Below are 11362 nucleotides of genomic sequence, written 5' to 3'. Positions count from 1 at the left end.
AATAAGCACAATTTTGAATGAGATTCCAGTTTCTTAGGATTAGCCTCAAGCACATGTGCTGGACAACCTCAGATTTTTAAATGATGTAAACTAGCTTTACGACTATTCCATAACTCCAAAGGTGTTCTGGTAACACTCTTGGATGGAATGCAGTACAAAATATACACTGCAGTCTCTACTGCATTGAAGGAACTCTAAATAGAGATCCAGTGAGCGGAAGTGGATCGTTCCAAATTTCATTGAGAAAGAACACAAACAATTACAGTCTAACGGAAGAGATTATGTATAAACAAGTAAATTACAGCATGCTTCTTTAATTGAACAAACAAGGGATAGAGTATGCAAATCTTTGAAAAACCCTTTCTTGAGGTATCATGTATCCCTCGATCGTTCAGCAACTCGTTCAATAGCACGAACTCGAACCGCAATTATTAGAACTTGATCTCAACGTACAACTAGACGAACCTCGATCACAATTGAGTTCAACTCGATCTTTGACCCTCGAACGGAACAAGAACACCACCACAAGAGTTACCTTGGTATTCTCGGTGTGAGAATCCATAAGTTGTGGGCTCTGTGTGACTTTGGATAAAGGAATGGAGGAAGTAAACAATTGAGTAAACGATCAAGTATACGATAGAAGAAGGAATAAGCCTATCGTATAGATCTGATACTCGATCGTGTAGTAACGAGTAACTATCGTATAGTAAACTTGATACTTGATCATTTAGGCTGTGAGATGTTATCATTTAGTAAAACTATTTTACTCGATAGTCTTTTCTTTTGTGAAACGATACAATGAATCAACCCTTGATTTTGGAAAACCATTTTCCTTTTTATCTAACAGTTACCATAACCGTGCGTAACCTCCTACTCAAGTCGGTTATTAAAGAAAAAGAATAATTAATTATCATATAATTAATATATTATAAATAAATATAATAACCAACTTATCCTATCCTATTTATAACCATAATTTTAATATTTCATTATATGTTCTTTTATATATACTAAAAGAGCTTACAGTCATTAACTGACGTACTTTCAATCATTGATTTAATTATTGGAGATTGAACTTTTTTTAGTACTGTAGTAATAGAAGACAATCATGTGTTTCAACAATAGACTCTTATCATTGATATACTCCAAATCATAATAGAAGTTTTTAACCGATAGGCTTGTAAACTTTAATTAGTGATAAAAGTGTGATTAAGTATAAAAATGGGACAGTTTGCAAAAATATATATTTTTTTTTTAAAAAAAAAAAGGTGGGATAAAAACTATTTGAAAAAATAGGGCAGCTTTTTTGTTCTTATTCATTTCTGTCTTTTGTAAAAACTAAAATTTCACGTACAACAGACGTGTGGACAACCTCTCAACACATTGACAATGTTTTTCACCCATTTCAATTTTTTTAAAAAAAAATCCGTTTCCTCTTTAATATGACACAACTATCTTATTAACTCTTCCAAAATAGATTTTTTAACCTCTCATCTCAAACTCTCATTTTATTTATTTATTTATTTATATTTGTCTAGGAATATAATTTTAGGAGAAAAAAAGTTTGGATATTGAATATAATTTTAGGGGGAAAAAACTTGGATATTGTATAATATTGGAAATGCTTTAAAATGTATTTTGAATGACCTTATTAGTTTTTTTAAGATTTATAAATTTTTTTAGACTAAAATAAAATATAACTCAAAGTACATGAACAAAAATGGTATTTAATTTAAATTTAAAAAAAAATATATTGATTCAATTAAAAATTATCCTTTAATTTTTATATATGTTTGTATCTAATATGTGTTTGATCTTAGAAAAATAAAACTTTTACATATTCCACATTCTTTAAATAAACGAATATATTAAGCATAAATTGAATTTTTGTTAAGGGGACAAACTCTTACTTTTGTGTCCTATTGGTTTGTGTTTTTTAAGAAAAAATATCAAATAAAACAATGACTTCTATTTGACTTTAGATACCAAATCGGATATTTTCTAAATATACAAAATTGAAAATTCACTTATGTAGCACAAATAATCATTAGCTAATTTATGAGTCTATTATCTATATTTAGTTTGAATTATTTTATGTTTTTCTTTTTTGGGTATGTTGCATTTGGTTCAATGAATTTTCAAACTCAACAATTAATTTGATCCTTAAGCTTTTCTTTTAGTAGAACTCTTAGTCCCTTCGTAACATTTGTCACTAATCCATAACGAAAGCTAAATGATACATTTTTTTTAATAAATCTTACAAATAAAAAATATTTAACACATTTTCTTCTCTTTCCCTTTATTCCTATTACCTTCCATCTCTTCGATGATGAAACTTAAAATTTATGAAAGTATATAAACTAAAATTGGAAAATTAAAAGTAGGAGTCTTTTCATATATAATAAAATGGTCAACTTATTTATAAATACAATAAAAGGGCAAAAAGTTTCTACTTTGACATTTTGTCATTTTGTTATATTTAAAAATATTTTCAGTAATTTTGTTATTTAAAATAATTTCTGTTAATATGTATATAATCATTATATTATATATTTACGTCCAAGTTTATCTTAAAACAAATAAAATAAATTGCTGTATTTATTATTCATAAAGTTAAACTAATAAAACGGAAACCCAATTTAGTGATAAAAAAAGGTACACTACATATTTTAAGTTTTAAGCGAGAAGCTGCTGAAATGAAGAGACTGCTGCCAATAATAACGATTTAAATCAAATAAACAGTTCAATCCAACAAAAATTTGACATTAATTCAAGTAATATGAAGAGACGAATAATCTTCCACACAATAACAATTATAAATCTGGAAAATTAATGCGATGAACAATTGATAAGAAACTTCCAGGAGAAGACAATTACACAAAACAAATTAATTTTCCAGAAATTGGAAATAGATCTCATCTTCTCTTCAACTGAATCATTCTAACTTCATTACAGTTCTAAACAACACAAAACAAATTCACTTCAATTTCAAATTTTATTTTTATATATATTTCATGAAATCGACGGCGGCTATCTCTGTTCATACTCTGTTTCAGAGCTATTAACTCTATAATGCCTCAATTGCAAAGAAATTTGTCTTTCTAACCTCAAATAACGGCGAAAATTCTGAATAAAAATCTCCGCTCGCTGATCAACATCGTCTTCATAGCTTGCGTGTCTTGAACTCGAAACACGCTCAAGCTTTCTAACCGAAGAATTCTCAGTGATTCTCCTCTGATCTTCCAGGACAATCCGTAGCCCTACCTTCCGATCATCATCGGAATCGGATGATCTCAGACGCCGGGAACTGTTCCGGCAAACGAGACAGAGACGAACAACTGCCGTGAGTTTCGTCAATGTCTTCTTCAGGAGGGAGGCCATTGGCGATATCTTCTCTGTCATTTTCTTCGAACTGTGAAATGAAAGCACGAACTGCGAAAAGGGGAGAGATGGATCAATTTATAGGAAGGTCCATTCGATTTGATTCCATTGTGGAAATTCGAATATTGAAGTTTTTATGCATTTAAATTATGACACGTCTGTATTAATCAAAATTATATAAGTGGGAAAAAGGTGTAAGAGATTTCTTAGACAGTTTATGCGTTAAATCAATAATTTCACTATATTATTCTCGTATTTTTCGTTGAATTAGATTAAATATAGGTTTAATTATTCTCTTTTGCAAATGACAAATATGCCCTTTCATTTATTCCTTTCCTTCCCTTTTCAATTCGAGAAAAATTACCAAACACGGTAAAAAAAAAGGATAAATTTCAAATTTAGACCACTTCGTATTGTTACCGTTATCATTGTTCTTACAATTCTAGTTGAAAAATTATCAATTTCAATATCTTTATGCTTATTGTTGTCGCTTAACCCTTAGAGGTGGCGATAGTGATAACAATAAATTTGACAATTTTCATAATTTTAAATAAACACAATCAAAAGTAATACGATTACATTTGTTATTCAAAATCATTACAAATCAATGAAATTCCATTACAATTACACCAATTTTCATTACATTTTGGTAAACGTGGCCTTAGTATATAAGGTTCTCTTTCCTAATCTTTTCAATTTTAGCCTCTCTTTTTTTTCCATAATTTTTCAATTATATTTATTACATTTATTTAAAACAACATTGGGTATTTTAGTGAAATTTCAGAAGGAAAAAAATAGAAACTATTTTTTTTAGTTTTCAAAACTTTTGATTTCGATTTTTTAAAATATTAAAAAATCAAAAGTTATTAAACGAGATTTAAATATTGAAGTTGATGTTTATTTAGTTCCTAAACTTTTGAAATTTTTTAAAATTTACGAATCTACCAAACACAAATTTGAAATTTTTGGGTTCCATAAAACAAAATTCAAAATTATATCTAATATATCAATTAATTAAAAAAATGAAATTGTGGAAGATTTATTAGACACAAAAATACAAAATTGAAAGTTAAGGGATCTATTTAACACTAAATTTAATGTTTAGAAACATGTTAAACACTTATGAGATTCAAGACTAAATAAATAGAAATCTTAAAATTTATGGACTAAATTTGTAGTTTAACCTAATTAAAATTATATATATTGAGTTAAATTACAAGTTTAGTTTATTAATTTTTAAAGTTAAATATAATATGCCTTCAAATTTACAAATTTATGTCTAACGTTATTGAAGTTTGAAAATGTTCAAAATGTTTGTGATTTGACGGGTCATTTTAATAAAAATTTAATCGAATCGATCATTTTTTGTTTTTTCCAAATATAAACTAAATATGTCGAATTTAAATTAAACATCCTAACCAAAGTAATATATCACTTAAATAGGCTTTTTTTTTTTTTAGGTGGAAAAATTAGAGCAAAGTCGATATTTAGAAAATTGCGAAACTAAATGATATATTTTTTTAAAAAAATGAAGTAACTAAAATAAGTACCTTAAAAATCATAAAGCTAAAATGATTAAAATATAGGGAAAAGATAGAATTAGAATATTAGAAATTTAATTCCAAGAAATAGCAACTTTAAATTTTGAAATTACAATGGAATTTCCTAGTAGTCAACCAAATATGAAATGCGGGCGCTATGATAATTTAATTATAACGTGTTTCTTTTGTAAGACGTGACCCAAAAAAATAAAATAAATAAAATAAAAAGCTTGTTGTCTAAGTAACAAACATTTTATCGGTTTCCTTATATATATATTATTTAATGGGACATCTAAATGACGTATAATTTAATGATTTCCCTAAAAAAAAAGAAAAAGTACATAAATTTTAATGGTTGTCTAAATAACCACAATTTAAGGAAAAATACTGACTAATATTTTGTAGGGAGGTCAATCTAGACTCACCATCTTTACTAAAATATTTGGTGCAAAATATTAATTAAACTTTTAAACTCTTATAAATGAATCAATTTTGATTCTATAAATCATTAGAATATAAAGTTGATAATTGTCGAATATTTAATAGATCTTAAAAAAAAACAATTTAATAGTTTATAGTTACATCAAAGAAAAGTAAAAATATATTTTAATGGTTGTCTTTAACAAATATTTTAATGTTCTCAGAGAAAATCAAAATCAATATTTTGGTTAAGTTGTTAGACAGGAATTATGTGCTGAGATAATTGGATGGTGTTTGTATAAGATGGATATTATAGACTATTCAATACTCATATAATTTACTCAATCTTCGACTCGAAAGTGAAAGAGAAAAGAGGGAGAAGATTAAAAAAAAAAAAAACAATGAATCTTCAACTTTTAAGAAGGAAAATTATATCAATTATTGTTGAATTAAACTTTTTTTTTTTTTTTTAAATAAACTACTTAATTAGTTCCTACGCTCTAAAGTGTAGGGTCTCGTTTGAAATTACAAAAAAGTCTTATTTGGGATTGGGATTGCAACCACAAAAAACAATTATAGGAAAATATTAACCAATCTAACCTGTTCGGCAAACCAAACTATTAAGAACATTTTTTTGAAGTGATTCTAATATAGTAAAAAAAAATACTTTTATCATTTTTAAAATCATTAAGAAAAATGTTTATAATGATTCAAAACCATTATAAAAATTGTATTGAAAAGTGTAAAGTAAAATATTAAATTGATTTTGAGTGACTAAAGTAGTTTTTAGAATTATTTTAATAATTTCAAAATCACTCTCAAATATACTCTTTTTAATTTATTCTAACATGCAAAAATTCTTAGAGGTAAGCTTTTAGATTTTAACTTTTTATCAATCTCAAATTTATCATTCCATATTAATTTATTTTATCACATCTATTCTCAAATTTTAATGGTTTTGATTCCTTATAGCAATTGTTTAAAAAAAACATTTACCAAATAATCAAGAGTAAATAAAATTAATTGTCATTCAATCATATAAATTTTCAAATAATTATATTAAGTTATAATTTGTTCTAACATTCAGCTTTTAGATTTTATCTATTCACAAATCTCAAATTTATCCTTCCATATTAATTTATTTTATCACTATCTATTCTCAAATTTTAAGGGATTTGATTTCTTATAACAATTTTTTTAAAAATAAACATTTACCACATAATTAAGAGTAAATAAAATTAATTGTCATTCAATCATATAAATTTTCAAATAATTATATTTAAGTTATAATCTAAATATCAATATAAAAATCATTAAAATGATAATTCAGATAATTAAAATCCTATTTGGTAACCATTTCATTTTTTGTTTTTAGTTTTGAAATTTAGGTCTATTTCCTCCCCATTTTTTTACAATGATTTGCATCTTTTTAAGTACAATGATTGAATTCGTAACAAATTTTCAAAAATAAAACAAGTTTTTAAAAGCTACTTTTTTTGTTTTCAGATGTTGACTTGGTTTTTTAAACTAATGATAAAAAGTGGACAACAAAAGAAGAAATTTGGCGGTAGAAGTAGTATCTATAGATTTAATTTTCAAAAATAAAAAAATAAAAACCAAATGATTATCAAACAAAACCGAAATTTATCGTAGCTCCTATATAAATTACCTTCGTTTAGAAATTCCTCAATTTTGATACATTCGTTAACGACACCATTAGTATTAAACAAAACCTAAATTTATCGTAGCTCCTATATAAGTTACCTTCGTTTAGAAATTGCTCAATTTTGATACATTCGTTAACGACACCATTTGTATTATTATACTTAAGTTTTAAATGTTTCTATTTAAAAAATTGTTGCACCAACATTAGAGGAACATTAATGAAAAGACCAAAAATAATATTCGATCTTGAGACCTAAGAATCAAAAAATAATATACGGTAAACTTGGTTGTCTGAAGTATCCCTTTTTATCCACGAGACTAAGAATTATGCACAAGATCAATGTCTCTTTTATCCATGTTCGTCGTTGGAACAATATTCTAGCCCACTCTTTGACGTCCAAGATGTTGGAAAAGTAAGCTTCTGCTCTGCATTTTCCTCTTTACCTGGTGTGGTTTGAATCTTTTCTTTCTTCTGATGTAGTTCTTGAATTGGTTTATTGTTTGTCTCCTAAAAAAATTTGCCACAAACTTCAAATCTCAAATCTTATTGAACAATACTTAGTTTTAAGATTTCACATCTTAATTTCCGAAAACAATTCTCATTTCTAACTGTTTACATTAAACAAAATACAAATAAGCTACAAAAGGTTATAGTGAAAAATGAGGAAACAAATCCTTGGAAAGAGATGAGAAAAAGTCGAGGCTTAAGCTCCCAAGTTGAGAAAAAAGTCATCTATAAATAATTAAGCGTTGGCAACCTTCTGCTGATGACCATCATCGCCATGGGAACCTCCTTCAGAACTTGCAGCTTCCTCACTAGATCCATGGCGGTCTTCTTGGCCCTCTTTGATCTGATCGTGTTTGGTCGAACTGCCATACATCTGTCTTCTTGCCTCCTTTCGCGCTGCCCTTTCAGTTAATTTCAGTTCTCTAAAGCCCTGTTCAAATTTAGCTTCGTCCTCTGGCGAGAAGAAAACGACCTCCATCTGCCCAAGTTCTTCATACATCTTCTCGATCTTTGTCTTCCAAAACAGCCCAATTTCAGTGTCCATTTTGTGGTATGGAGTTTTCAGCAGATACTCGTCAATTCCACCAGCCTTGTCGATGCATCTAAGGGCATGAGTGGTGACTTTAACTCGAATATGGCGGTCTAGAATATAACTGAAAAGTCGCTTCTCTTGGACGTTTGGTTTCCAACTCCTCCTTGACCTATAGTCACCAGCATATAAAGGCTAAATGATCCAAAATTGAAAAATGATTTCATGACAATATTAAAACGGTATAAGATCATATGCCAATATGAAGGTTTGTAAGCAAAAGAATTAAAAAAAAAAAAGGCACCCAACCTTTATATGACATAAAGCCAATAATACAAAGGAAGAACATGAAATTAATAATATTGTGCCTCAAATTTCAGAATACAAGAGAGAGAGGCATACCCTAGACATGTAAATATAGACATGTAAATAAAAGGCTACAAAGATTCAACAAAAACCAATATATAGTTTGCACGCAGAACTCAGAAGGAAACACGAGTTTTTGTTATCAGAAACGACTTCTCATTCTCAGGAAGGGAAATAAACTCTCAAAGGAAGAGAAAAAGAGGGAAAAAATCAACAGATAGAAAATACAACCAAATAAAAAACAGAGAACTAATCTAAGGACGATGAGAACTTGCAAACGAATGCTGAAAGCTCCGCTACCAATACAGCAATACCAATAGCTTCTTCAAACCTCTAAAAGAAAATACCAATGGTAAAAGGAAGAATTTTCTGCCAAATTTCCTTGCCGCCTTCACTTGCCATGCCTTTTTGTTTTCAATAAGAAATAATTTCATCAACGGTATGAAATTACAAAAGATAGAATCCCATTAGGGAGATTTACAAAAGACCTCCAATTAAAGGGACTAAAAGAAAAATAAAGAAATTAAAAGGGAGATTTTGTAAAAGCCTTTTGATGGATAACTTGACAAGAAAAAAACAATCGGATCTTCCAAGATAAGAACTACTCTATCACAGATGTTTTTAAGCTATAGTTAACTTGGTAGCTTTTTAGTGCAACTGTTTCCCCTCTTCCATCCCCATAGCTATTCCTCCCTCCTCTCCAATTGGAGAGATCTTTTGTAATCCATCTCATGACACCTACCTTTTTTGTAATTTCATACCATCAATGAAATTGTTTCTTTTCCAAAAAGAAAAATGAGCTCTCTCTCTTTTGGGGTACAATGAGGGTGTGGAAATTTGAATATGCAACACCCCAAAGAAAGAAGGAGTAGATGTAGATGCCTTAACTCATATTGGCAAAGACACTAATGGTCTAGCACCAAAGAATTTGGCAAATCAGTAAAATGCATTCATATTCAGAGAGAATCTCGACAAAAGATTTTTAAGAAAGTAAAGGAAATAAAAGAGGTTCATACTTGTTGCCACCGTCTTCACTGACACGGTTGCCGAATCGGATGTGACGGCCAGCATAAATACCACGGTTTGCTCTATTCATCACTATTTTGCTGTCTGGAATACATTTCTTCAATGAATCCTTCACTCCAGGCGCCAAATTTTTCTCTCCAACTTTCTTCAGTATCTTCTTCATCATTTCCTTTCCTCTAAAGGCCATTATGGACTCTCTCTCTCGTATAATCAACCGTAATCCAAATATACTCCTAAAAAATAGGAACAGAAGTAAAACAATCTGCAAAAACGACCTTGAATTACTGCCAACAAGCTTCTACAGAAAGAAAATCAAGCTCGATGAAATTCCACTATGTATAGGTTGCGGGCTGTATTTTGAGCAGCAGGATTTGAGAAGGAATAAAGTTCTCATCAGCTATTTGTTTTGTTTCAGTCCATGCGTCTGTATATACCTAGGAAGCAACACAAAAATCATCAGGGAAAAAAAAAACTGCGGAAAGGAAAGAAAAATCCATCAGCTGAAAGGGAAAATATGAGAAATATCCGGTCGAATCAGTCGGAAATCGGAAAATGATGCCATTCACTCAGTTACTATTTTTTTTTATAGGAAACATTCAGAATAATTTCATATATGAAATTACAAAAAGACGTAAAGGTCGTGAATGGTTACATAATCGTAGTCCATTGCATAATAAGAGACGTAAGATTGTAATCACAAAAGTGTGGGGTTAATTTACACAAAGTGAGAGCTGTGTACAAGTGATGATCAAAGAATTGTGAGAAATTTGATACTTTTTCTTCAAAGATCCTATTGTTTCGCTCGTTCCAAATGAGTCAAAGGAAAGCTTTGATGATGAAAGTCCTAAATATCTTCCTTTTAGCTTTGAATGGATGGCCAATAAACAAGGAATTCAATAAGGTGAGAGGGTCTTTAGGAAAGACCATTTGATAGTTGAAGTAATGTAGCATTCTTTCCCAAAAAGATTGAGCGAAATCACAAAAGACCAATAGATGCATAATAGATTCACAACATTGATTCACTCAGTTACCACTTATCACTATCTACACCTTAATCCCCGGCTAGCTATAGTAACAACATCAGATTCGGCCAAATGATCCAAAGTGCAAATCATACTCAAATCCAGAAAAACAGATCAAATTCAACAGAAAACAATCAAAACAGAAATGAATAAAAACCAAGGATCCATTTCCGTTCCAACGAATCACAATAAGAAAGTAATGAAAGCCAGAAACAATAATCTGAAATTCAGATTAGAGGAAGTATGTATTGAGAAAGTGCAGGAGCAATTGGAATTTCAGATATGGTACCTTAGCCCTCTTCGGAATCCCTGAATATGGAAGGATTTCAAATATTTGATGAAGGAAAACAAAAAAAAAAAAAAAGACGAAGACAAGTAACTCTGATTGCTCGGAGAGGCAAGAGAGTGTGAAAGGGAGGGAGCGTCGGAGATTTCGTCGGGAGGCTGAAACAGCGGCGGCTGAGAGTGAGAGGTGAACGGCGAGCGGCGGAGGTGGAGTGCAGTGGCTGGTAATAGAACGGAATGGAGTGGCAAGACGGGAAATAGGGTTTAGGAAGCAAGAAAAACTTAAGATTTAAATCTTATTTTGTATGATAAATGTTCTATTTTGGTCTCTTAATTTTAAAAAATATTCGTTTTAATTTCTAAATTTTAAATATTATTTTTTAGTATCTTAAACTTTAAAAAATGTTGGTTTTAGTTTTTAAATTTTGAATATTGTTTTACTTCGATTTCTAAATTTTTAAAAATATTTGTTTTAGTCTATTTTTAAAAAATATTTATTTTGATTCCTAATATATTAAGATTTTGTTAACCTTTTAATAAAATGTTGAGGTAACTTGTATTTTTTTATGACTAGATTACCAAATAAGTTAACTATACTAAAAAAACTAGTTTTAATTTT

At 29.2% G+C, this 11362-nt stretch overlaps 1 protein-coding gene across 1 annotated transcript; it reads right to left on the bottom strand.

Moving 5' to 3' along the window:
• Positions 1 to 7524: 7524 nt before the first annotated feature.
• LOC120068991 (Ribosomal L28 family) lies at positions 7525 to 11048 on the bottom strand. Its single transcript, XM_039020633.2, has 3 exons — positions 10748 to 11048; positions 9427 to 9870; positions 7525 to 8216 (listed from the first exon to the last, which is right to left on the bottom strand). Exons 2-3 carry the CDS (start codon positions 9621 to 9623, stop codon positions 7751 to 7753), a joined length of 663 nt encoding a protein of 220 aa, XP_038876561.1. The 5' UTR covers positions 9624 to 9870; positions 10748 to 11048; the 3' UTR covers positions 7525 to 7750.
• Between the last annotated feature and the right edge of the window lie 314 nt (positions 11049 to 11362).

The sequence above is a fragment of the Benincasa hispida genome, chromosome 11 (genome assembly GCF_027475165.1).
Source record: "Benincasa hispida cultivar pf3 chromosome 11, pf3_genome.v1.1, whole genome shotgun sequence".
NCBI lineage: Eukaryota > Viridiplantae > Streptophyta > Magnoliopsida > Cucurbitales > Cucurbitaceae > Benincasa > Benincasa hispida.
Note: the sequence above shows the minus strand (reverse complement) of the source record. Positions and strands in the feature narration are given on the sequence as shown.